At 41.7% G+C, this 26,718-nt stretch overlaps 2 protein-coding genes across 4 annotated transcripts; one reads left to right on the forward strand and one right to left on the reverse strand.

Moving 5' to 3' along the window:
- The first annotated feature begins 8,161 nt into the window (after nt 1–8,161).
- LOC143512204 (histamine N-methyltransferase-like) lies at nt 8,162–15,272 on the forward strand. Of its 2 annotated transcripts, none has more exons than XM_077002241.1 (7): nt 8,162–8,306; nt 8,994–9,134; nt 9,290–9,342; nt 9,456–9,563; nt 11,415–11,545; nt 11,697–11,790; nt 13,426–15,272. In XM_077002241.1, exons 2-7 carry the CDS (start codon nt 8,998–9,000, stop codon nt 13,815–13,817), a joined length of 915 nt encoding a protein of 304 aa, XP_076858356.1. In that variant the 5' UTR covers nt 8,162–8,306; nt 8,994–8,997; the 3' UTR covers nt 13,818–15,272. The 2 variants fall into 2 exon arrangements, with proteins under 2 accessions (XP_076858356.1, XP_076858357.1); XM_077002242.1 differs by lacking the exon at nt 8,162–8,306 and adding an exon at nt 8,341–8,546.
- LOC143512205 (histamine N-methyltransferase-like) lies at nt 13,833–23,934 on the reverse strand. 2 transcript variants are annotated; one of them, XM_077002243.1, is made up of 3 exons: nt 23,760–23,934; nt 20,694–20,787; nt 13,833–15,039 (listed from the first exon to the last, which is right to left on the reverse strand). In XM_077002243.1, the coding sequence occupies exons 1-3, from the start codon at nt 23,826–23,828 to the stop codon at nt 14,882–14,884; spliced, it is 321 nt and encodes a 106-aa protein (XP_076858358.1). In that variant the 5' UTR covers nt 23,829–23,934; the 3' UTR covers nt 13,833–14,881. The 2 variants fall into 2 exon arrangements, with proteins under 2 accessions (XP_076858358.1, XP_076858359.1); XM_077002244.1 differs by lacking the exon at nt 23,760–23,934 and adding an exon at nt 21,314–21,376.
- Between the last annotated feature and the right edge of the window lie 2,784 nt (nt 23,935–26,718).

The raw sequence follows: 26,718 nt of genomic DNA on the forward strand, positions 1-26,718 counted from the left end.
ACAGGCACCCAAAGCCTGACTGATTTATGGACTCATGGTGCTGACAGTAACATTATGGAATATGGCATAAACCTCAACCACAATCCTAAGGGCCTCCCAGTACTTCTCAGTCTGAATGTATCTCAACACACATGAGCCAAGCCTATAAGAACACTGAATACCTGCTTCAGGTGGGCTTCATGACAAGGCAAATCAACGGCATTGGAGGGCTCTTGAAGACTGGTCAAAGAAACCAAAGCACTCAATGATGACTGAACTTACTAACATTATCATCTGCACTGTCACTTTTAACTTTTTTCTAGTTATTAAGAACATCTGTTTGAAACTAGGTTTTCATTGGTAGGTTTTATTTGGCTTCATTCCTTGAAAAAAATTAACTAAGTTCACCTCTAATAGCTGTATACACCACACAAAGTACTACTGTATCAGTGCTGAGACTGGTCCAACAATATCTGGGCACCAGGGTTCCAGTAGAGGCTATCAAACTATGTAGAGAAACAGAACAGAGTGTGTGAGTGAGGGAGGGGTGAAGTGTGATTGTGAGTGACGGGTGAAGGGTGTGGCATGTGTGCTTGTGTGGGTGTGTTTCCCCCTTGAGCGAAGGGACTGTGAACATTTCTGTGAAGGGACTGTGAAGATTCCTAAAGAATGTCATTATGATATCAATGTGATATAAATCAATCAACATAATATCAGTGTTATCAACATGATATGGGTTTGTTTCCTATAAGATGTCTAGCAGGATTCCCATCATATTTCCAATAGGATCTCATTGGATGTTCAATAGGAATCCTGTAAGATTTATTCCAAAATATACTGGAAATCCAGTAAGTATCCCTTAGGACTTTTATATTAGAATCCTATAGGATAATTGCATATTTTGGCCATGGCTGTGAGCCACTTGAAGCCAGATTCAAATTTCATTTCAAATGGACTGATATGAGTGTCTAAGGGTTTTCCTGCCAGTGATTTGAAAGGAGTCAGAGAAGCAGATTCACAGAATTGTCAGGTCTGTTTAAAAATGTTTAGTAAAATTTTACTAAATATTTTAAATGAATGTCAGGATTTTAAATCAGCTGATCTGAAAGGATCAACCAGTAGATGGAGACATGTTATAAGGGTGAAGGAATCTATACGTGCTGGTTTTATTTTGTGACTGCTTCATAGTAATTTGTACTTCTGTATTTTTCTGAATGTCCGTGAGTCTTTCTCTGTGGTATGGTGCCTGTGAGACATGAAAATCTGAAGAAGAGAACTCGAGTCCTCATCCCCGCATAACCCATCTGAGAATGGCCCCACCGCTCTGGGCATGTGTGAACTCATAGTGTTCAATAGTGTGTGTGTGTGTGTGTGTGTGTGTGTGTGTGTGTGTGTGTGTGTGTGTGTGTGTGTCTGTGTGTGTGTCTGTGTGTGTGCGTGTGTGTACTCATAGCCCCATAGTGTTTACTAGTGTGTGTGTGTGTGTTCTTACTGCATGGATGGATTACAGTATTTTACGACTGCTAACATGCGTTTCCCAATACTTGAGATACATTTTCAAAACTCAGCAACACAGCAACACATTTACCTCATACAAATAGCCAAACTCTTTATACACCAACTTTGTTAAAACACAGCACACCTTGTTCAGTATCCAATCATTCTTTCAAACACTAGCACAGATTCCCTATTCGAGATGAACATAGTCAATCACTGCCCAACCACTGTCAAAAAACTAACATTTGATGGCAATATAGAAACAGTATTACATGTAATATTTTACTCTCTTCCTGCAAACAACAGACATTTTACAGTAACATCTGTTGTTTTCTTAGTCAGTTAATTTTTACTGTAATCCACTTCATTTGGACCTTTTTTCAAATGTGTGCATTTTTGGCAACATACTGTCTACACAAAGAGTAGATTAGACAAAAAAGGAGTCAGTAACAGTTTTGCAGTAAAGGTTATATTTTACTGTAAAAGCGACATTACTGTAAATTGTAGCCTAACCCAAATATTTACTGTATAATTACTGTAATTGTAAACATAATTAGCCATGGTCCCATATGTGTAAAAATACACATATACAAAAAAATCCACACAAGGGGGAAAAAACAGGGTACAAAACTGAACAGTCTTGCTACGTGTAATCTAAACGGTCTTCAGCAGTTGGCCACATGTTTTCATCCACATCACATCTGATGTTAGCTCTTGCCATGCACTTGGGATAGAAAAGCTTGGTATGCCTTATTCACCCCTGGCAGTCTTCAGCTGAAATGTCTCTGCAGCCGGGATCCATTGCATCCAGGAGGGACATTTGGTCATGGGGCCGATGATCATACACCTTCCACCTCCAGACTGAAAAAAGTTCCTTAGTGGGGTTGAGGAAAGGCGAGTAGGGCGGGAGGAAAAGGGACATCACTCTTGGATGGTCTATAAACCCGTTTGTGATGACATGAGAATGACAGAATGCTACATTGTCCCATCACAAATGTCCTCGTGTTTCCTACCACCTGTTCCCTTTCTGCTTCATTCAAAAATGAAAGAAGGACATCACTGTTATAGGGACCAATCTGGCATTTGTGAAGGACCAAACCGGCACTTGAGATTGCAGGACAAATTGTTATATTTGCTCCTCTCTGACCCGGTACATTACTGTACTTCATTTTATTTAATTGATCTATATGTGCAAAAATGTGTATTACAGTAATAGCTTTTCAGCTGCCTTTGTTTTTGCAGAGCTTTGCATTTTATACAATATTTAAGGTTTTGAACCTTAGGTTTTCATTTTTGACATGCTGTGTGCAAGCATTTGTAAATAAGACAAAAATGATCTAGAATTTTTTATTGGATAATCTTGTGTGTATAGAAAATGTAAGCAACGTAGAAACATGTTAAATGAATGCATTCTGTGCAAAAACAACATGAATTGTAGTAATTGTATAGCCACTGAAGTCCAGTGTTGGGAACGTTACTTAAAAAAAGTAATTAGTTATAGTTACTCACTACTTGTTCACAAAAGTAACTGAGTTAGTAACTGAATTACTCTATAATAAAAGTAACTCGTTACCAGGGAAAGTAACTATTTGCATTACAGTAAAAAAAAGTTATATGCCAATGAATAAGGATTTTTTGAAAAAGCAGTTTTCACAGTCAGTTGAAATGAGTAGATCAGAAAGGTGTTTAACTTTTGATGTTTATTGCACATCCACAGACCAGTGCAGGATAAAATCCTTTAAAATCCCAAATCTTTGTGTAAAAAAAAAAAGTTACACTATATAAAGTGCATTTACATCTATTAAATTAAATTAAATTCTCTCAACCTGAGACAACTGGTTTGTTCACAACAGAAGTAAACTTAACAAAAAAAAACCTCTGTTCTTAATTAAATAAATCAAATACCCAGTCTGGTAGACATTCAGGAACTTAAATAATGTTTATATCGCCACCTTGAAAATGCAAATTTTTCTTCAGCTTGCTCCTGACTTTCCATTTCTGCCTCGTTTGTGTCATGTCACTGATGTGCTTCTGCACCGTGTAAAAACACTGGTTCTGATTGACTACCATAACGCTGCCTTAGCCAATCGCTTACTGACTTGTTAAGTTAAACAGGTGTTACACCGAGAACTGTGACCTATCGAGATCTGTTACTCCTCACTAGCCTGGGCAGGGGTCCGGTCGCATTACTGTTAGTATATCAATATATAGTAACGCACCGCTTTCAATGACCAGTAACGTCAACGGCGTTGTAATGACAGGAAAAGTAATTAATTATATTATCCCGTTACTGCAGGGGTGGGCAATTAATTTTTACAAGGGGCCACATGAGAAACCTGAATTGTGTCAGAGGGCCACACAAACAATAATGACGTCATCCCAGTGGCTCCGCCCACCTCACGCAAACTTCCGCGAACGGCGGAGACGTTTATACTTGCCGCGTCACATTCTGTGCAGTGTTCTCCGAAACGATGTGTGTTGGTATAAAGAAACACCCCTCAAAAACAGGGGAAGAAACATTTACCTGACCAATTTTAATGTTGCTTTTTGTTTCAGATTTGAAAAGTGCTGGAATTTAGGCTAAATACTTGAAAATGATTGAAATTGTAACTACTTCGTTTCACAACAAATAGCTGAATGAGCATCATCACATCACATACACATCTGAATGAACAGTTTTCTTGTATTACGTTTTGTAATTCCAGGACAAAACATGAGAGAATGTGAAGACGTTAAGATTGGGCGTTTTGAAAATAAACAACAATTAAATAATGTGATAAAAAAGTGAATTATTTCGGATCATTTCAAATATATGTATAAATATTTAACTTAAGTTTAACGTGCTGGGAAATATTGAAATGGACCTTGAAAGTGACGTACAAGTGCTTTAATTCCACCTTATAAAGGTGTATGAACCCTGCAAACATGACTTTGTTCATTGCGCTGAAGCGCAGCGCGCGCGCAAAGTTACAAAATTTGAGAGGTGCATGACCTTGCGAATCAACAGCGCGTGAGGCCCTCCGCCACCGCGATTACATAATTTTCGCCGCGCGGGCCCTCGCGCCGCGTCAAGTATAAACCTGGCTTAAACCTAGCTTTAAAGCACTTCTACGGCACTTTCAAGGTCCATTTCAATATTTCCCAGCTGACTCAGGTTCTCTCTAAGCTCGGTTTCTGGAACGGAAAACCCTGAGTTTTCGTTAACTCTGAGTTTACTTACCCGGTTTCTTCACTGAATCCGCTTTCTGGAATACCCCCTGTTCAGTCAGCTATTTGTTGTGAATCGAAATAGTTACAATTTCAAGCATTTTCAAGTACTTTAGCCAACATTCCAGCACTTTTCAAACCTGGAACACAATGCACAATTAAAATTCGTCACATAAATTTTCCGCCGTTTGCGGAGGTTCGCGCGAGGTGCAACGTTCACTCCCGAAAGTATAAATTCAGCCTTAACTTGTCGCTGATCACCTACAGTGTTTCTCACACAGCTCACGCACACACGCAGGTACGTCCACACGGAATTAACACAAACGTAGTGCTTTCAAAATAAAAGCGTCACAGTTTTATTGCACGCACGACATAGATATTTGGTTCATTTATGATTGGCCTCTCGCGGGCCGGACAGGGACGCACAACGGGCCGGATGTGGCCCACGGCCTGTAGTTTGCCCAGGTCTGCGTTACTGACAAAATGACGCCGTTACCTAACGCCGTTATTTTTAACGGTGTTATTCGCAACACTGCTGAAGACTGATATTGTTTACTGTGTTTAGAGTTTTGAAAATGTGACTACAGATTGGACAACAAGATGTTAGCAGTTGTAAAAAACTGTAAATGCAAAGGACAAATTCCGATGTGTGACAAATCACAATTGGCAGTTAGAGGAGAGGACGTCACTAGTGATTCACAAGATAACAGAAGCATGGACCTAGGAGTCCATGCTAGGCTACCCCTAGGAGTCCATGCTAGGCTACCCCTAGGAGTCCATGCTAGGCTAACCCTAGGAGACCATGCTAGGCTAACCCTAGGAGTCCATGCTAGGCTACCCCTAGGAGTCCATGCTAGGCTACCCCTAGGAGTCCATGCTAGGCTAACCCTAGGAGACCATGCTAGGCTAACCCTAGGAGACCATGCTAGGCTAACCCTAGGAGTCCATGCTATGCTAACCCTAGCAGAAGAGCTCCACCATCCATTTTGTTCTGAAATTCCTGCTCCTGGACAACCAGCTAGACTACGTTCATCTCATCTTATCTACTGTGGTTATTCACTTCTGTGCTGTAGTTGTGGTGTACAGGGCAGTCATGGCCTAGCAGTTAGGGAACTGGTCTTGTGACCGGAGGGTCGCAGGTTCGATCCCCAGGCCATGACTGTGGTGCCCCTGAGCAAGGCCCTTAACCCTCAATTGCTCACTTGTATAAAAAAAAATGAGATAAAAATGTAAGTCGCTCTGGATAAAGGCGTCTGCCAAATGCCATAAATGTAAATGTAAATGTGTACATTCCCCCAAGAGCAATGTGAAAGAGGTGCCCTATTAACTGTGTGGTTCTATTGGTGAACTGTACACACATTCTCCTATGTAACATGTAAAGTTTGCAACAAGATGGGTGAACATGTTGGATCTTGTTTAAACAAACATCCCAAATACATACTCAACAGAGCCACGCCCCCTCTCACACTCAGACCACATCTCTGCTATGATAACATCAGCACACAGACCGCTTGTCAGACACTCCAAACCAGTTCTGAAACAGGTGAAGACCTGACCATCCACGTTCTTCAGGATTGTTTAGAGCACGCTGCCTGGGGCACATTTATGGAAGATGTAACTGTCAGTGAATCCATCAACTGGGAGGAGCAAACAACATCTCTGACCAACACCACCGTCCCTCTGTGCTTCAAAGCCACCCCTTTTGTCCAAGTGCCGATGTCTTCAGTGCCTCAACATCAGCATGAAGTTGTCGTTAAGACACTGCTGCCCCTTCAATGGAGCCCCTGCACTTTGCATATTGCCTCAACCAATCAACAGATGCCAGTGCTGCCACCCTGTGTTCCTTACCCATGTGGCTCTTACCCATGTGTCCCTTACCCATCTGGCCCTTACCCATGTGGCTCTTACCCATCTGGCCCTTACCCATGTGGCTCTTACCAATGTGGCCCTTACCCATCTGGCCCTTACCCTTGTGGCTCTTACCCATGTGGCCCTTCAACCACATCAAGATGTTAATAGACTTCAGTTCAACATCCAAACATTCAACATCTAATGAGATGGTGGCTGACTTCAGGAAAGTGGGAGGTGATCACTTTGCAATTGATATCAGAGACCTTATAGATAATCAGAACAGCCGAATAATATCACCGCGGACCCTCTGCGGTCCACCATGGACAATTACTTCATAGTGGGCGTTCCCTCACACCCTCTATACAAACTCCTCTCTCTTCTATTGTCTGGAATGAGGTGTTGGCTTGACATTTGACCCTTGCTGTTCCAGTAAAGGCTTTTAGTGGGTTTTTAAGCTCTTTGAACAGTTATGGAAAGCATGCAGGCACAGGTAGTTAAAATTCCATATGTAAGAGAACTTGTGAGCAGTTTAATAGTTTCTACTCCAATAAAGACATTAAATGATTTTCAGTTGTGTTGATATTTTCTGCATAAAAGGCCTTGTTTTTGTGTGTTTTACTAAATGTTTACCATTGTGTTGTGTTAGTTTGTTTTTGTACCATCTGGGTTGTGAAATGTGTAGCTAAAAGTGAGATAAACATCTTTTTTGACTGCATGAGGATCGGAATGAGAGTATGAAAGTCATGTCTACTGCAGAGGCACAAGCAGAGAGGAAATCAGAGAGGAATTCAGAGAAGATGTAGATTAGGAGAGTTTTCAGCCAACCAGTGTCTCAGTATTCAAAGAATCCTGGCCTACATATTTGCCTTTGAAAGATGTCATATAAACGTCATCAGTCGACATTCTGGAGACATCTAAACAGACATCTTCAGTTAAGCAGATGGTCAGTGTACACCCAGGGTACCCGCGGGTCCTTAAAAAGTCTTAAAATGTCTTAAATTTAGTTTCCATATTCAAGGCCTAAAAATGTCTTAAAATGTCTGGAATTTTCTGAGGGTAGGCATTAAATTATTATAAGTGTGCGTTGCTCAGTTGTTCTGTTTTATTTTACAGACGATATGTATATTCGCCAACCAATCCAACCAACCTCTGAAACCAACCTCTGAAACCCAGTGTGAGGCGGGATGGTGAACAGACGGTGAACAGATCCACCGATTGTACAATAAAATGTGTGACACATGGGGTTCATTGCCCTGTTTTCATTCAAGTGTGAACCACCTTGACATATTTCCTATTCATGTTTCTACAAATAGGAACAGAAATAAACAGACATAAACAGTTTTATGCCAACACTTAACCTTGACTTAGCATTACCAAAGTTACTTCAACTGTCTCTCTGGCAACGAAGTTGTGCATAAAAAACAAGAAGGCCGAGCACACAGCTCCCATCACGGTCACGTTCCCACGTCGCTTTGCTAGCTGCCTGATATTTGTTTCTCACAGGACTGCTAACAAACTTCATAAAACTCTGACATTACTTTCCAGGCGCTGTTGTTTGGGATGAGCCTGAGGGTGGTATATGCATTTTTGTAGTAACTGGCATGTGTTGCAAGAACACAGCAGCCAAACCCTTCTCAGGAATTTAAGCGAGTTCACATCCCATCCTCATAAACCTGTAACACGGCTGTGTGTTCGAAGCTACCTGTACCTCTGCAGGATCCGTAGTGGGTGTGGTTGGATTAGTTAGTACTCACCACTCACAAGAGGCAGAGGTAAGTCCTGCTGATATTAAATCACAAATGGTAATTCAGTATGTATGAAAATAAGACTTCTCATTATTGTCCTGTGGAAATCTTACAATGTTACAATTTTAATGTTTTTCTTTGCACAGTGTCTCAATACCCTAGAGTTGTCTTTTGCTAGTAGAAATTAGAGGCATCAATCAAGAATCATCAAAAGCATCACTAACCTATTTTTAAATAAAGTTAGTAACAGCAACACTGGTATGTTAGGTATGAAACTGACACATTAACAGTTCTCTCTCCATGCCTGACTTTAAAAGAAATTTGTCATCATGCCAAACGTCACTTGGGTAGTACTTTTATTTATTAGTTCTTTGTTAAGTTTTAAGAGCTCCAGCTTTGTGAGTATATCATAACATAGACTGTAATACTAGTCTTAGGAGATCACAGATTTGTCTGCAGAGATCCTAGATTCACATATGATTCATAACATTATGTTGTCAAGTTCATTGTCAGAAAGTTGGAGCTAAACACACAGATAGTTCAAACACTGATTTTTAAAAATGTCAATGAAGCTGAAGTCTCCACAGCCCTGAGGCGACACGTGCGAGCGTTTAGACCAGCTCTTCCAGCTTGTTTGTGAACGCGTCACTTGCTGTGGATTTCGCTAGAGATCTGAAGTGATGCAAAAGTCTGTGCAATATTTTTCTCTTTTAGAAAAATGGCAGCCACTTTGCCCAGCTTGATGGACGATGATCCTGGATACTCAAAAGCATTCCAGGCTTTTTTGGACAGTTCCACTGAACACCAGAGTGTAAAAACATTTGTTGAAGGTCCTCTCCGAGGCATATTGGGCAGGTACATGTTTTTTCGTGATCATGTATGCACAGGTACACTGGGCCTGTCAAAGTCTTTAAAACGTGCAAACTATTCACCTACTCTGCAGTTAGCAGAGCCATAATAATTGTTATTACATGAATCAATAATGTCACCTGTCTATCTCTCGCCTGCAGAATTGGAAAAGGGAAACCTACACTCAACGTGATCGGGGTGGGAAGTGGTTCAGGTATAACTCTTCATATCTGCATTAGTTAACTCCATTATAACTGCATTATACAGTCATTATAAGAGTGCTATGCACATTCTGATGGTGTGTTGCACACCTGATTCTATTACCAGGTGAGATGGACCTGGAAATCATCCGCCAGATACAGTTACGACACCCTAAGGCCAAAGTGGACAATGAGGTGGTGGAGCCCAGCAGTGACATGCTGGTCAAGTATAAAGGTGCAGACTGACACGCTGGATCACACTTGTTTATCTGCCTTTTATTTTCACAGGCCTTTCCAGTGTGTGTATACAACTTTAAATAAACAACAAAGAAGGATAATATAAATATACAAAATATACAGAAGAGCAATTTTACAGATGGAAGTATGTATAAGCCTTAAGTTATTTGGTACGTGGTGTCAAATAAGTGTAAAAAAAATGTAAAGTTTACAGAGGACTGTGCAGAACTGTGGATGTTTCCCAGTGGGTATTGCACAGTGGCAGTAGGTGTTGCACACTGGCATATATAGTGCACTAATTTTAATGTAGCATATGGCATATATTTTATTTAATGGCATTCAAAGCTCTAACAGCAGGTCATGTAGAAGCTGCTATTCAGTCTTTTTGTCTAGCTCTGATGGCCCTGTACTGTCTGCCTGACGGCAGTGGCCCGTGCAGAGAACGGCCAAGATGGGATGAGTCCTTAAGTTTGGTGGCTGTTCTATGACTGTAAGAACCATGAAGATCCTCCAGTGTAGGTAGAGGGCACTCAATGATCTTCTCTGCCATATTAGTGCAGCTGGCAAACCACGTACAGAGGCAAAATGTAAGGATGGTGGAACGGTAAAAAGTCACAAGCAGTCTCTGGTTGAGGTTATACTTCCTGAGGATACTTCTTGCTGTGCTTTCTTTGCCTTTTTTATGTGGTGCTCCTGTCCATGGTCAGTGTTCCCTCTATGTGGACACAGAAGTCCCTGACCCTTTCCACAGAGGTCCCACCAGTCAGAATGGGCTGAACGTCTGTTTTGTTTCTCCTGAAGTCAGTGATTAGCTCTTTGGTTTTGGATGTGTTCGGGAGCACATTGTTTTACTTGCACAATACTGTCAGCTGTTCCACTTCATTCCGGTAGGCAAACTCATCTCCTCCATTGAAACGACTCTGTTGTGTCATCCACATACTTAATGAAGGTGTTCCTGGTGTGAATGGGGGTGCAGTCAGAGGTCTAGAGACTGAAGAACAAGGGGCTCAGCATGCTGCCCCTCGAGGGGAACTGGTGCTGAGTGTGAGAGCTGTGGAGATGTGGGGGCCAATTCTGACCCTCTGTGAGTGGTCAGACAAAAAGTCCTTAATCCAAAGGCATGTGGAATGAGGTAGACTGAGGTTCAGCAGGTTATTCATGAGACTGTGGGGGAGGATGGTGTTAAAAGTTGAACTTGAATCCACAAAGAGGAGACAGACGTAGTTCCCTGGTTGCTTCTGTTGACCTGTTAGCCATGTAGGCAAATTGGTACGGGTCAGTATTTGGGGTTAGGAATGTCAGGATGTGACTTCTAATCAGTTTTTCAAAGCACTTCAGTGGTGTGAGCGCAGTAGGCCGGTAATCATAGAGGCTGGATACGGTGGAATTCTTGGGTATAGGGACTACAGTGGACGTCTTTAAACTAATAGGACAGCAGACTGTGTCAGAGACAGGTTGAAGATTTTAATGAATATCCCAGCTAGCTGGACTAAGCATTCTCTCAACACCTTTTGGTATCTTACACATTGGTAAACTGACCCAGGACCATATTGATGGCAATGGATTTGCCCAACAGATCTCCATCATCTCAGTGTACATATCTGTTTTGTAATGCTCCGCATTACAATCTTAATTATCAGGATCACATCAGTTATATAAGGAAACTCACCCTAGAAATAGGAGAAAAGATGGCTTTTGTAACTATCTGCCTAGGCACTGTTCAAAGGGACAGGGTAAGGAGTAGATTCCGCCATTATTCCAAGACTTTTATTTTGAAGGACCTATGTGCCTGTGTATAAGGATCATCATTTTACAAATTCTTGTAATAAGACATATTCTCTTTGTTTAGATTTAGTGTCGAAGACATCAGGTCTTGATCACGTTACCTTCACGTGGAATAACATGAAAACAACCGAGTTTGAGAAGACCTGGAAAGAGAGGAACCCTAAGAAAAAAATGGATTTCATCCACATGATTCAGGTTCTCAGATCAGCTCTGTAGTAGTTCTCCTAGTCATCTCACCATAGTTCAGTATATTTCAATAATGTTTCAGTAATCTTAATCTATCGAGCTGGACTGATTGTTCTCCAGATAGCACATACAGTACATAGTTCACTTTCTCTCTCCTCAGATGTTGTACTATTTGGAGGATCCAGGCGCCGCAGTTTTGTTCTTCCGAAGTTTGTTACGCAAAAATGGCAAACTGCTCATTATTCTGGACACAGGTAAACTATAAACGTCATGTCATGTTTAAATTGTGCCACCTGTAATTTTATTAGTGATATTTAGAGGAAATAATTGACTAATTGGTAATGGATATTTACAAGACTATTGTTCAAATTGATGTTTATTGTTGTAAAAGACTAAATTACACATTTTTGTGGTGATGCTGAAAATGTGCCTAATTTGTTCCTAATGTAGCCTGAAATTTGTGTTTGTTTCATCACTTGTTGTACTGCATTTCTTGGCTACCGGGTGCTGCTAAGGTGAATCAGGTGCTGTTAAGGTGAATGCTATTCTAGTGGGTGCCATATACAGATCACAGATGTTTTTAGTGTCTTTCTACAGTTTGACTCAGACTCCTCAGTATCAGAATAGGCGGTTTAAGGTCCAGATGGTCCTGGGGTGACCACAGGGTGGCAGCACCTTCTCCACTTACTTTTATGACTGGGGCAGTCATGGTCCTGTGGTAGGGAACTGGTCTTGTGACCGGAGGGTCGTGGGTTCGATTCACAGGACTGAGGTGCCCCTGAGCAAGGCACCTAACCCAACTGCTCCCCGGGCGCCGGGGCTAGGGCTGCCCACCGCTCTGGGCATGTGTGCATCACAGCCCCCTAGTAATCACTAGTGTGTGTGTGTGTGTGCGCGTGTTCTAATTGCACAGAGGACAAATTTCGATTGCGGCGAAAAATCACAATTGACAAATATGGCACATTTCACATTTCATTTACTACTTTCCCACCAACAAATAACTGGTGCTCACTCTGATGCCCTGATGCTCGGCCCTTAGCAACCTTTTGAAGAACACATCCACATTTCCAGTGGTTTGCTAACCAAACAGACATTTGTATAAACTCCATGGTGATATGCATTTGTTTCTTCCACAATCCACTGATGATTTGTCACTGCTGTCTTTGCTGTGGTTCTTGTGTTTTTCATTGTAAATGGTGAGTAAGCTTCACACAGTGATGCTAGGACCCAACCTACAGCCACTTCTGTCCTAGTTTCCAGACAAGCAAGATTTGCGGGTCAAACAGCACCAATTTGTTGGGCATAGAATCTGTGATATTCTGGTGTGAAAGTGAAGCTGTTGGAGATTATGGAACCAGCACCATGCCAGTGCAACAGGCTCAACTGTCTCTTTCTTTCATTGCTTCCTTTGATTGCAAGGTTGAACCCAGATTTCCTAAGCCAATGATTTGTGTTGCAACACCATGGTTACAGTCAGAAAAAGGTACATTTTCAAAGCCTATTGCACTGGTAAATATGGTTCACAACTTGACACAACAATAGACATTTTGAACGATTTGTTAGTGCTTGCTCCACTGTCACTACCATGTTGTGAACTTGTGTGACCACACACTTGATCACACTTTGGTAGGCTCCCAGACACTCCTAGACACGTTTAATTGGTAGTGCAGTTCTTCTCACCTGCAGTGCTGGGAACCTGCCAACCAGTCCACCCTCGTTAACACAGATTGGTTACTAATTGGAGCCCAAGCTCAAGTGTCAAGAAATCAGGACACCATGGCAGTGTGTCCACAGGACGAGCTGTAGACACTCTGCTTTCAGAACTGAAGCACTGTAGAGGTAGCAGTAGCAGATAATCGTTTTTTGTCTAACAAACTGTGCCACTGTAGGAGATGGTGGTTTCGCAGGGCTGTGGGATGCCTATGGAGCCCATTTTGGCAAACGCCAGCTTAACCAGGGGATTACAGTGGAGAACATGAAGAACTTCCTGGATGCAAGAGGAATCACCTACCAGAGCTATAAGATACCGGCGTACGTGGACATCACCAAGTGTTTCATACCTGGGGATGAGAAAGGCCAGCATGTACTGGACCTCCTGACTGAAGTGAAGGAGTTCAGTAAAACTGCCCCCCCAGAACTGAGGGAAGCCGTAATGACCAAGCTCAGAAGTCCAGACTGCAGTCAGGAGGTGGATGGCAGAATCTTATTTAATTCCACCACGGAGGCCTTAGTGGTTGACCCATCACCCAGGACCCATCACCCATGTTGTTCTGTTTCTTAGTTTTTTTAAGTCATCTTCATACATTTATGTGCAGTTTCACACGGTAGAACAGCATAAGCATATGAAAAATCAACCATGTAATAAGAAGAATAAATGAATGAAGATGATTGAATCTTTTATTATCTTATTGAGTATTCTCTTAATAATGAAAATTACATATCAGGATGAGAATCAGCAAAAATGAAATAGAGCTATGTTGAAATAAATATGATTTAGAACAGAGGTTTAAAAAGTAATATTAATATGTAGACATGAGCCAGATCTAGACAGACAGGGTGTCATGGAAGAACACATACAGTTTACATACAGTTTAATCCTCTGTGAAATTGGTATATGTACATGAAGTTTTGCTCGGAGGACATAGTGCATGCAGCAGAGGTGTGTCTCACCAAGAAGTGGACAGGTGACACGAATAACATAAATTTACACACACCTGCACAAACGGACACACAAACGTGAACACAAACACCAACGAACCCGAGGGAGGAGTTGGCCAACATGACAGATTTATATTCAAATACTTTTGGTTCACTGCATCTTTTAAACTTGGAACAAATTGTCTCTTGAGAAGTATGTTCAAGTGTCTGCTGAATTAAAAAAACTCAATTAACAATATGAAAAAAACAAGAGAACGATTGTCATTATAATCCTTAGCGGACAGCTTGTGAATCCTTTTCACTCCATAACAATTCATCTTAGTCCTCCTTTACATTTAGAGACAAACCAGATCATTTACATTATCAGACCAGTTTATTTACTTTATCAGACCAGATTATTTACATTATCAGACCAGTGTATTTATATTATCAGTGGACAAAGTAGATCTCTTCGTTTGGATGATGTGGCATTGTGGCTACAGGGGTTCACATGCACTGGGTTCCAATCTCACGTGTGCCAATCTCACGTGTGCTCTTTCTGTCCCTGACTACCACTATAGTGGATATACTGCCATATCCATAGCGCTCCAGATATTGTTCTGTGGTCTCTTCTTCTTCATCTGTGTCTGTATTAGAAGAAGACTCTTTGGGGTCTGTTGCACTGTTGTCTCTGCAGATGGTTGTGGTTCAAGCATCATCATCAGCCCACACTCTCCAGCCATGGGAGGTGGTGGTGTCCTTCCATGTGGCTAGGGCACTGGTAAAGTCTTTAACCTCAGACATAGATTGGATCATAATCTGAGTGAGGGCTCCAGAACTCTTCTCTGAGCAGTTCATCCACACATCTGCAACGGAAAGCACAAGATGTATTAGATGTGATGTGTTATTAGATGTGATGTGTTATTAGTTGTGATGCATTATTTGATGTGATGCGTTATTAGATGTGATGCGTTATTAGATGTGATGCGTTATTAGATGTGATGTGTTATTAAATGTGACGTGTTATTAAATGTAATGTGTTATTATATGTGATGCGTTATTAAATGTGATGCGTTATTAAATGTGATACGTTATTAGATGTGATGTGTTATTAGATGTGTGTTTGCACGTGCGTTTGTGTATGTGTTCCTGTTTGTGTGTTTGTGGGTGTGTGTGTGTGTGCACGCGTGCATATGTCAGTGATACTCATTTCATGAGTCATCATCACCACAGAAAGTAGGTCGAGGTGATTGAGGCAGCTATGTTTAAAATAGATTTAATTCAGAATCTATGACACATCAAGGACACTAGATGTCAGTATAATGGCTGCTTCAAAATGTGAGAATCGCTGGAAAGAAATTAAGGTTTGCTCCTTAAATATAATACATAATTGTGACACTGCAACACGAAAGGCCTAATAATAATAATAATAATAATAATAATAATAATAATAATGTATTGTGACTGATCAGGACACACACAGTGAGAAACCCAGATGCATCTTAAAGCTGATATTCTGAAGTGCAAACAAGACTCGAGGGAGTTCTGGACATGCAAAGATGAGCTCAGTATAAAGGCACACTGCATAAGGGTCTTTATTCTAAAGTCTTTCAGATCAGAGGTGTTGGCCCATATACATTCCACGCTGTAAGAATTGAATTATTGTTAGTATATTGTTAGTATTCACTGTTAGCGCAGAATAATGAATATCACGTTTGTGTCAGGCATGGCCTGCCCACACACACCAAATCTGAACATTCTGCACTCTGCATTCTTTTCTTCTTTAATTACAGACTCCTGCCTGTGGGTCTCACGTTTCTGCCTTAATTCACCAACTTCAACACGGATGTCACTCACTTCATTGAGAATGTAACTGAATTTCCTCCCAGAGACCTTACGGCTGTATTACACGGCACCTTGGGTCGGACTCTGTCACTCGTCTCATTTATCAGGTTGTACAAGTCGAACATAGAGGGTTCTTTGTTCTTCTTACCCTCCGGACTCCCTGAATATTCGCGTGTGTTCTAGTAGCGCCCTGGCCTGATTGATGGATATGGGTATTTCTCTCCTTAACAAGCCGTAGAAGCTCCAAGAACAGTTAGCATGAGGGTATTTCTCTCCTTAACCAGCTGCAGCAGCTCCCAGAACAGTTATCATGTGGGTATGTCTCTCCTTAACCAGCTGCAGCAGCTCCCAGAACAATTATCATGTGGGTATTTCTCTCCTTAACCAGCTGCAGTAGCTCAGTCAGCATCGCTAGATTTTGAGTTTTTGCCTGTATTGTTCCTACTCATGCAAGATCACTTCTCCATTATTATGTTTTATGAAGCATCACCTGTCTACACTATCTGATGTTCCATTCCTCTCCTACACACAACGCTTACAGTAGTATAAAGTGCCAGGTTACCTCAGAGGCCATTAGAGACTGATCCAGTGTTTCCTCTTACATTGCTGATATTCCCCTGGTGACCAGTCGACCTGCTAATAAACTACTACTTTGTTTCTTTAATTTAAATTTTGCCAGTATTTACTGACAGATCCACTTATCTATTGTTACCATTACATACAACAGTAACATGTTAAATGTAAATATGTCCACTATGTAAACACAGAAGAGCATCAACAAAAACATCAACACAACACAAACAGCGGAAGAGCGACCAGAACAGCTAGTGCGCTTGACCACAGGTGTTCAGCTGGCGTCATGGTTTCCCCTCTTGACTTTGCGGTTCCTTTCGTGCTGAGTGTCTTGTTGTTCTAGTTCTACTGTTCTCCATGCCTGACGTGAGCAGCCTACACTCTTCTATCCACTCAGAATCCATACGCTAACTTTTTATGCCTTGGTCAAATACCTTGTGCAACAATAATCCATAGCAGGTGGGCCTTTTTGACAAAGGTACCTATTTGTTCTGAATACACAACATTTACAATATAGAAAAACAAACCCACAATAGTGTGAGTAGCAGCAGCCAGTATGGCCTCAATTATTAATGAAATTATTACAGTCACCAACTCAGAGTCCATGGAAGACATGCAAGAAACAAATCAAACATACACCTATAGACAACAGTGAACTGTAGACGAGCACCTCTCCTGTTCTTACACCCACTCTTACACACCACTCTTTATTATCCTTTATTATCTTTTATTAATGCAATAACAGATCCACTTCTCCACTTCTGCTCCTGCAGGATGTCAGGACTGTCTGGGTAAACCACGTACTGCCATTTCTCAACCACTCTGTGTCTACTGTGTGCCTCCATCACAACCCTGAGTGCTCCATCTCAGACGAAAACCACACCCTGAAGTAACCATGACACCCTAAAGTGACTACGAGTGTTCATCTTCTGTTAACTCAAATTCTAAACCTCCCTGGCATCTCCTGGATACCAAACTCCCACTCTTACGTCGACCCCATAACAGCTCAGCGGCAAGTTTCCTAGAATTAGTAAAGAAATCCAAACTTTACAAGTGTAAAAATAGAAGGCTGCTTCAGAACTTGATCTCCAAGCATCATTTGGAGTCCTCTATCCTTGGAATCCTCTAACCTCAATCTTATGAGCTGCATTTAATAATTTGGCTCCATCCACAAGGTCATAAAATGCTACCTGTTCCATCTTTTATGACATCTTAATTAATTCCATAATACTAGAGACTACAACTCACACCCTGAAGTCATGCAACCATTTCAGTTGTAATGAAAATGACTAATGATAACATCAACAACAGTCTTTTTACAGGCCTTTTCTCCAAATGGATGGTTGTCAAGGTGATGGCATTGCATATCTCAAAGTAGTGTCGCCAGAAACAGTTAAAGGTCATATTGTGGTATTATTACATATTTTAATGTGATTTTAAAATCAGTTTCAGAAAGTTTCAGTTAAATGTGATTTTAATCAATTAAAATGATTGTAATCCTGTGGGGCTATTCCTTACCGTGAGTTTCATAGACATAGAAATGCAAAATGCAAATATCCCTAAAAAAACAAACACATGCTTGCACACATTGTGCCCCACCAACCAACACACGCTACCACCAACACACACCACCACCAACACACGCCACCACCAACCAACATGCCACCACCAACCAAGACACGCCACCACCAACCAACACACGCCACCACCAACCAACACACACCACCACCAATTAACATGCCACCACCAACCAACACACGCCACCACCAACCAACATGCCACCACCAACCAACATGCCACCACCAACCAACACTCGCTACCACCAACCAACACACGCCACCACCAATCAACACTCGCCACCACCAACCAACACACACCACCACCAACCAACACACACCACCACCAACCAACACACGCCACCACCAATCAACACACGTCACCACCAACCAACACACGCCACCACCAATCAACACACGTCACCACCAACCAACACACGTCACCACCAACCAACACACGCCACCACCAACCAACACACGCCACCACCAACCAACACACGCCACCACCAATCAACACACGCCACCACCTACCAACACACGCCACCACCTACCAACACACGCCACCACCTACCAACACACGCCACCACCAACCAACACACGCCACCACCAATCAACACACGCCACCACCAACCAACACACGCCACCACCAATCAACACACGCCACCACCTACCAACACACGCCACCACCAACCAACACACGCCACCACCAACCAACACACGCCACCACCAACCAACACACGCCACCACCAACCAACACACGCCACCACCTACCAACACACGCCACCACCTACCAACACACGCCACCACCAACCAACACACGCCACCACCTACCAACACACGCCACCACCAACCAACACACGCCACCACCAACCAACACATGCCACCACCAACACACGCCACCACCAACCAACACACGCCACCACCAATCAACACACGCCACCACCAACCAACACACGCCACCACCTACCAACACACGCCACCACCAATCAACACACGCCACCACCTACCAACACACGCCACCACCTACCAACACACGCCACCACCTACCAACACACGCCACCACCAACCAACACACGCCACCACCTACCAACACACGCCACCACCAACCAACACACGCCACCAGAACTGTTAGGACCTAAATATTTAATTATCCGAATATACTAAGAGACCCAAACAAATGCAGCCAACTTACCAAGCACAGTTCTGGATGTCACTGAATAGGCCTTGACACATCCGCCCCTACTTAAATCTCTCCTTTTTGACTTGTAAAGCATGTCAAGCATGACTTGTTAAGCAATGTTAAACATCTGGGTACCAAATGAACCGGGTGCACATTACAAAGTCAGACTTAACGAGTTCACATGCCACCACTTGAAGAGTGAGTTCCCACCCTTATACAGTTCACGCAGGTTATGTCTCGAGGGCCAACACTCAACAACAGCTAAACAATTTGCCATCATTATGCAACCTGTGGACTGTTGTTCATAGAGAAAACTAAGTCAAATGAAGTTTTTTTAGAGGACTTGCTGCCTGCTACAAAACGGGTGCTTTCAAGATGTTTTAAAACCTAAACTACGTTTGGCAGCACGCTGTTAAGTAGACATGAATCATGTCTGTCTAGTCTGTACTGTGTTGTGTCGGTGTTCTGTCTGCAGTTAGTCTGTATTGAGTTCTGTGTCTGTGTTCTGTGTCTGTGTTTAGTCTGTTCTGTGTTCTGTGTCTGTGTTCCGTGTCTATGTTCTGTGTTCCGTGTCTGTGTTCCGTGTCTGTGTTCTGTGTCTGTGTTCTGTGTCTGTGATTTGTGTCTGTGTTCTGTGTCTATGTTTAGTCTGTAGCCTACTGTGTGTAACGTTGCATACGCAACGGAGCGAGGAGACGGACACAAACGCTGAGATGAGCGAGATTTATTCATGAGAATACCGAACTCGGAGTCGTATATACAGGCAGGGGTCATAACGTGCAGGCTATCCAGACATGAAACGTAAATGGGCATGATCACAGACAAGGGAAACAACGAGGCAGGCTAACAACGGAAGGGCAGGCAAAACACACGGAGGACGGGTAAACCAAAACGCAAACAACACGGCAGAACTCACGGCGAACAGGAACAGACCAACAGCATGAACAAACTAAGGACCCATTAAGTGTAGGAGGTGCTGCCACCTTGTGGTCACCCCAGGAACATCTGGACCTTAACCCCCCTATTATAACAGTCACAGTCATGCAGCAAGATGATACTGACACCTGATTGGGTGATGGTTGTTCTTTCATAGCAAGAAACCAAAATATTTAAATTTGAACAATTACCTTGTAAATACCCAGTGCCAATTTAGGATAAAATAATTTGCATAATTCAGGATTAACAAACAAATATAATACATTATCATAGCACTGAACTGGTGATAAAAAACATTTTCATTAATAATCCAATTCTGTAAACACCCAGAGGTCATTTGTCAGTTATTTCCCAAAAAGCCCCATAGTTAATTCACAGGGACGGACCTAAACTTCAATATAATTATATTATGATAATATGATTAACTCACCTGAGACCAGGATGAGGAGGAGTTTGCCATTCTTCTGTAATAACCTCTGGAAGAACAAAATGGCAGCTTCGGGATCATCCACGTAGTACAAGGCCTGGCAAACAAATGAAACAAACAAAACATGTGGCATTAGGATATGTAGGTACATTTCTCAGTGGAACAGCAGGGTTGCCAACTTTTCAAAATCACTCGGAGTGAGATTTGTTTTTTTGTGTGTGTGTGTGGACAGGGGGGATATGAAAACGAAACTCCTCTGTACTTTTTTGTGGATGGGGGGGGGGGGGGGGGTTGTATGAAAAGGAAACTCCTCTCTGCCTTTTTCTGTATGAAAAGGAAACTCCTCTCTGCTGCGCCTAAAGCGATCGATCGCCGGTGGTTGGCGCCAGAGCGAAATAGTAACTCATTGAATCATAGATGTAGATCAGAGATAAATAAACTAGATTTTTTTTCAGCGTGATAAATCGGATGTAACAGTTCCTGTAACAGGAACAGTTAGTGATGTTGGGATAATGCTCTGAAAGCAACATCTCAGCCATTTTGATCTGGACTAATGTTACGTGAAACATTACTGAACTGTGGTGGTAAGACCACTGGAGCACTACTCCACAACTGATCTGAACCTGAATCATGTGGATGAAATCCATCTTTATATCAGGGTTCCTCTCTTTCCAGGGGGGTATTCCAGAAAGCGGGGTTAACAAACTCTAAACTTAACCCTGAACTCTGAGTTGTCTTACCCCGATCTGACAGAGTTTTCGGTTCCAAAACGGCTGATCGGAGTTAAAGTAATCAGGGTCGCTCAACTCTGAGTAGGTTGACCCAGACAGAAGCGCGTTCACGCGTAACTATAAAAGGCATTCTTAATGGAACGCAGATAAATAGGATTTATCATGGACTTAAACGCGAAAATCAGCCGAGCATCGTATTTCACACTACTGTAGCTTAGGAGTATTAATGACTGCGTATGCAGAATATTTTATGGCATCAGATAAAAATGAAGTATAAGAATATAGTACAAAGTGGTATGGCTGTATATAACTATATCTTATTCTTAAAATATATTCTAAAATCTATTTATTTACAAGAAAAATGAAATAATGAAACATAACAGTGAATTTGACTGTAATGTATATTAAAAGGTTACAGGGTGGATGGTGGGGTGGGGTGGGTGGTGGTGCATGAATTAATGTGGAAAGCAGTGATTGCAGATGGAGTCTCTGACAACTTCACCATCTCTGTTGTCACCCACATGCATGTAAGGTTCCTCATCTGTGGGCATGTCAAAGATGGTAGGCTGTCGCTCTTCCTGGATGGTTGCAATGTTGTGTAATACCACATATGCCATTATTATGTGGCACACCCTATCAGGGGTTACTCTGAGCCCCTTCAGGCACTGGAACCTGGCCTTGAGGATTCCTAGGGTCATTTAAATTCTTGCCCTGGTTTTGCTGTGGGCCTGATTGTAGCGGGACTGTGGTCCAGGTGCAGGATCTGAATAGGGAGTCATAAGGTAGGCCTATAGGACAGGCAGGGATACCCTCTGTCTCCATGAAGGAGGCCGTCATAGTGTCCTATAATCACACCTAGGGTTTGCAATGATTTAACTATTACACTGCATTACACTGATTTAACTATTACACTGCACTACCTCAGGCCTACTCTATTCAGATTTGTTGTACAGTGTGGAATCATACACGGATCCTGGCCATCTGGCTTCAACATTTGTGATGAGGTGGGAAGCATCACATATGATCTTGATGGGGGAGAACGGTCAGTTCAAGTCAATTCAACTTTATTATCATTATGCTGAAACAGGGTTGTACAGCACAATGAAACACATTTAGGCTAGGCCTCAGTGCAATTACATACTACAAAATATCACAGCAGCAATTACATGCAACATAGTGCAGGACAACATAGTGCAAGACGGTCATGGTGCAAGCCAGGCAATAGACATTAAATAAGCAAGGTAAAAAATGTAAAATAGATAACAGTATAAGGTATGAAATATAAAAATATAAGTACAGTATGTACAGTGTGTGTGAGGTAGGTAAATGGGACAGGGATAAAGTGCATGGTGCATGGTGCCAAAGGGCTGGTGGACTGGTCTCTGGACTGGTGGCAAATCTGAGATATAGTCAGGGGGAGGTAAGTCTATATATGTCCAGTTTGAGGGAAAGTGGCTGGTGGCAAGAGCTACGTTAGTTTTGTTGCCATTAAAGATAAGTACATTATTCATTAAGTATTATAAAGGTTAGTACCTGTACATTAATGCTATGGATGGATTTTCTGTTTATGTAATCGCCTTCATGTTCTAATGGTGCTGGAATAGGTAGCATATGTAGGTTCCATCAATGCAGCCAACCACTCTAGGAAATCCTTAAAATGTAAATGGAATTAAGTTTGTTATATACTGCTTCTCCTTTGCTTAATTTCTTTATTGTCCGTGTGAATTAAAGACAAACCAACGATGCTGTGGAATTCCTCTTTGATGTCCATAACTGGCTTATGCCCAGGAAACACCACAAAACTGGGTACTAGTCAATTTAATGCCAGACATAGTTTTCGGACAGACCGACATACAGTAGCTTTGCTGACAGATCCCGCATCTTCTACACTATAAAAAAAAAAAACTTCCACTAGCAAAAAACGAAGAGCGACGTATAACAATCTGGAGAGAATTTAGGGCTGATCCGCGATGTGTAATATTTTAAATGTGACGCTTAATAATTTTATTGATGTAAGTATTGGATTGTGCTGAAAAACGATAACGTTCATTAAAAAATAATCCGAAAATGATAGTAGGCCTATGTCTATTCGGGGTTTCATAAGGCGTTCCCGATGAAGAACTCAGCGAATAAACTGAGTTTAAATATCCACATGATCTTCGAGGAAAGGACACGTCATGATGACGTGTTTGTAACTCTGGGTCAGGTCCAAGTTAACCTGCCAGCGAGCAGGTTAGCTTCAGAGCATAAGTTGCTATAGTAACTGACTACGGTTCTCTCTAAGCTCGGTTTCTGGAACGGAAAACCTCGAGTTTCCGTGAACTCTGAGTTAACTTACCCGGGTTTTCTCGCTTAACCCGCTTCTTGGAACACCCCCCCAGGTCTTCTCAAACTCAGATGCTTTCATGTTATTCCAGGTGAAGGTCACGTGTTCAAGGTCTGATGTCTTTGACACTAAATCTACACTGTAAAACCCAACAAGTTCATTAAACTCAAAAGTTTTGTTGTAACCGTTTACCTAAGAAATTTTAAGTTAATGTAATTGTCACTTATGGCAACGCCCCCTCTCCTAGCTTGTTTATCCCGCCCTGCTCGTTTGTCTCCGTGATTCCTCATTTGTTACCACACCCCTGTGTCATTGCCCTCACCTGTTCCCTGTTTAAAGTTCTGTATATATAGTCCCTGAGTGTCCCTTGTCGATTGTTTTGGATGTTTGAATGTTTCATTGTTTCTATTGCCCGTGGTGTGTTTCCTGGGGGGTATTCCAAGAAGCGGGTTTAACAAACTCTAAACTTAACCCTGAACTCGGAGTTGTCTTACCCCGATCTGACATACTCAGAGTTTTCGGTTCCAAAACGGCGGATCGGAGTTAAAGTAATCAGGGTCGCTCAACTCTGAGTAGGTTGACCCAGACAGAAGCGCGTTCACGCGTAACTATGAAAGGCATTCTTAATGGAACGCAGATAAATAGGATTTATCATGGACTTAAACGCGAAAATCAGCCGAACATCGTATTTCACACCACTGTAGCTTGAAGTATTAATGACTGCGTATGCAGAATATTTAGATATTATTAAACGTAAATGTAATACTGCGGTAGCTGCTAGAGAAAGGCAGTCAGCATGTCAAAAAATTGCCAACAGAGTTAATGCGTGAGTGAAAATGATATTTTTATATTTAGCAGAAGGGTGCGATTATATTATTATTTTCTCCACCTTTATAATACTGTATTGAGTTTTTAAATATTTTTTATTGAACACTTACTAATTCCAGGTCTAATCTGAGTGGTGTGAATCACACATGGCATCAGATAAAAATGAAGTATAAGAATATTGTACAAAGTGGTATGGCTGTACTATATCTTATTCTTAAAATACATTATAAAATATATTTATTTACAGGAAAAATGAAATAATGAAACATAACAGTGAATTTGACTGTAATGTATATTAAAAGGTTACAGGGTGGATGGTGTGGTGGGTGGGGGATGGTGCATGATTTAATGTGGAAAGCAGTGATTGCAGATGGAGTCTCTGACAACTCCACCATCTCTGTTGTCACCCACATGCATGTAAGGTTCCTCGTCTGTGGGCATGTCAGAGATGGTAGGCTGTCGCTCTTCCTCGATGGTTGCAATGTTGTGTAATACCACATATGCCATTATTATGTGGCACGCCCTATCAGGGGTTACTCTGAGCCCCTTCAGGCACTGGAACCTGGCCTCGAGAATTCCTAGGGTCATTTAAATTCTTGCCCTGGTTTTGCTGTGGGCCTGATTGTAGTGGGACTGTGGTCCAGGTGCAGGATCTGAATAGGTAGTCATAAGGTAGGCCTATAGGACAGGCAGGGATACCCTCTGTCTCCATGAAGGAGGCCGTCATGTCCTATCAATCTCACTAGGGTTTGCAATGATTTAACTATTACACTGCATGTGAACAACTAGCAAAACTACCGCAGGCCTACTCTGTTCAGATTTGTTGTACAGTGTGGAATCATATACGGATCCTGGCCATCTGGCTTCAACATTTGTGATAAGGTGGGAAGCATCACATATGATCTTGATGGGAAGAACGGTCAGTTACAATAGCTACGTTATTTTTGTTACCATTAAAGATAAGTACATTATTCATTAAGGATTATAAAGGTTAGTACCTGTACATTAATGCTATGGATGAATTTTCATGTTCTAATGATGCTGGAATAGGTAGCATATGTAGGTTCCATCAATACAGCCAATCACTCTAGGAAATCCTTAAAATGTAAATGGAATTAAGTTCGTTATATATTGCTTCTCCTTTGCTTAATTTCTTTATTGTCCGTGTGAATTAAAGACAAACCAATGATGCTGTGGAATTCCTCTTTGATGTCCATAACTGGCTTAAGCCCAGGAAACACCACAAAACCGGGCACTAGTCATTTTAATGCCGGACATAGTTTTTGGACAGACCGACATACAGTAGTTTTGCTGACAGATTCCGCATCTCCTACACTATAAAGAAAACTTCCACTAGCAAAAAACGAAGACCGATATATAACAATCTGGAGAGAATTTAGGGCTGATCCGCGATGTGTAATATTTGAAATGTTATTATAATAATAAAGTTATTGATGTAAGTAATGGATTGTGCTGAAAACGATAACGTTCATTAAAAAAATAATCCGAAAATGATAGTAGGCCTATGTCTATTCGGGGTTTTATAAGGCGTTCCCGACGAAGAACTCAGCGAATAAACTGAGCTTCAATATCCACATGATCTTCGAGGAAAGGACACGTCATGATGACGTGTTTGTAACTCTGGGTCAGGTCCAAGTTAACCTGCCAGCGAGCAGGTTAGGTTCAGAGCGTAAGTTGCTATAGCAACTGACATAGAGTTTGTTTTAACCCGCTTTCTGGAACAGGAAACTCCGGGTTTTAGTGAACTCAGAGTTAACAAACCCTGAGTTAGTCACTTAACCCCTTTTCTGGAACACCCCCCTGGTTATTGATTCTTTGTTCATTTCTCGTGTTTCTGTTTTGTCATGCCTGTGTACGCTTGCTTTTCGGACTGCCCTCCCATTATGAACCCGGACTGGCTTAGCGATGATGAGTATGGTATTCCCCTGAATAAATCTCGCTCTTCTCAGCAATTGTGTCCGTCCTCTCGCTCCGCGAGCAGCGTTACAGTAATATAATTTTTAAGTTAACAGTTAACTTAAAAAAAAATAAAACTTTAAATAAAATATATAAGTTTAGGAAAATCTTAATTAAAAAAAAAAATATATATATATATATATATATATATATATATATATATATA

This window comes from Brachyhypopomus gauderio, chromosome 4 (genome assembly GCF_052324685.1).
Source record: "Brachyhypopomus gauderio isolate BG-103 chromosome 4, BGAUD_0.2, whole genome shotgun sequence".
NCBI classification, from domain to species: domain Eukaryota; kingdom Metazoa; phylum Chordata; class Actinopteri; order Gymnotiformes; family Hypopomidae; genus Brachyhypopomus; species Brachyhypopomus gauderio.

Bases quoted from the DNA above. Each gene is read 5' to 3' on its own strand.
- LOC143512204 (XM_077002241.1), top strand. From the start codon at position 8,998: ATGGCAGCCACTTTGCCCAGCTTGATGGACGATGATCCTGGATACTCA. The intron at 9,135-9,289 runs GTACATGTTTTT...TCTCGCCTGCAG, and splicing joins CTCCGAGGCATATTGGGCAG to AATTGGAAAAGGGAAACCTA. The intron at 11,791-13,425 runs GTAAACTATAAA...GTGCCACTGTAG, and splicing joins GCTCATTATTCTGGACACAG to GAGATGGTGGTTTCGCAGGG.
- LOC143512205 (XM_077002243.1), bottom strand. From the start codon at position 23,828: ATGAAAGCATCTGAGTTTGAGAAGACCTGGGGGGGTGTTCCAAGAAGC. The intron at 20,788-23,759 runs GTAAGTTAACTC...TTTGTTTGCCAG, and splicing joins GGTTAAGCGAGAAAACCCGG to GCCTTGTACTACGTGGATGA. The intron at 15,040-20,693 runs GTGAGTTAATCA...TTTCCGTTGCAG, and splicing joins CCTCCTCATCCTGGTCTCAG to ATGTGTGGATGAACTGCTCA.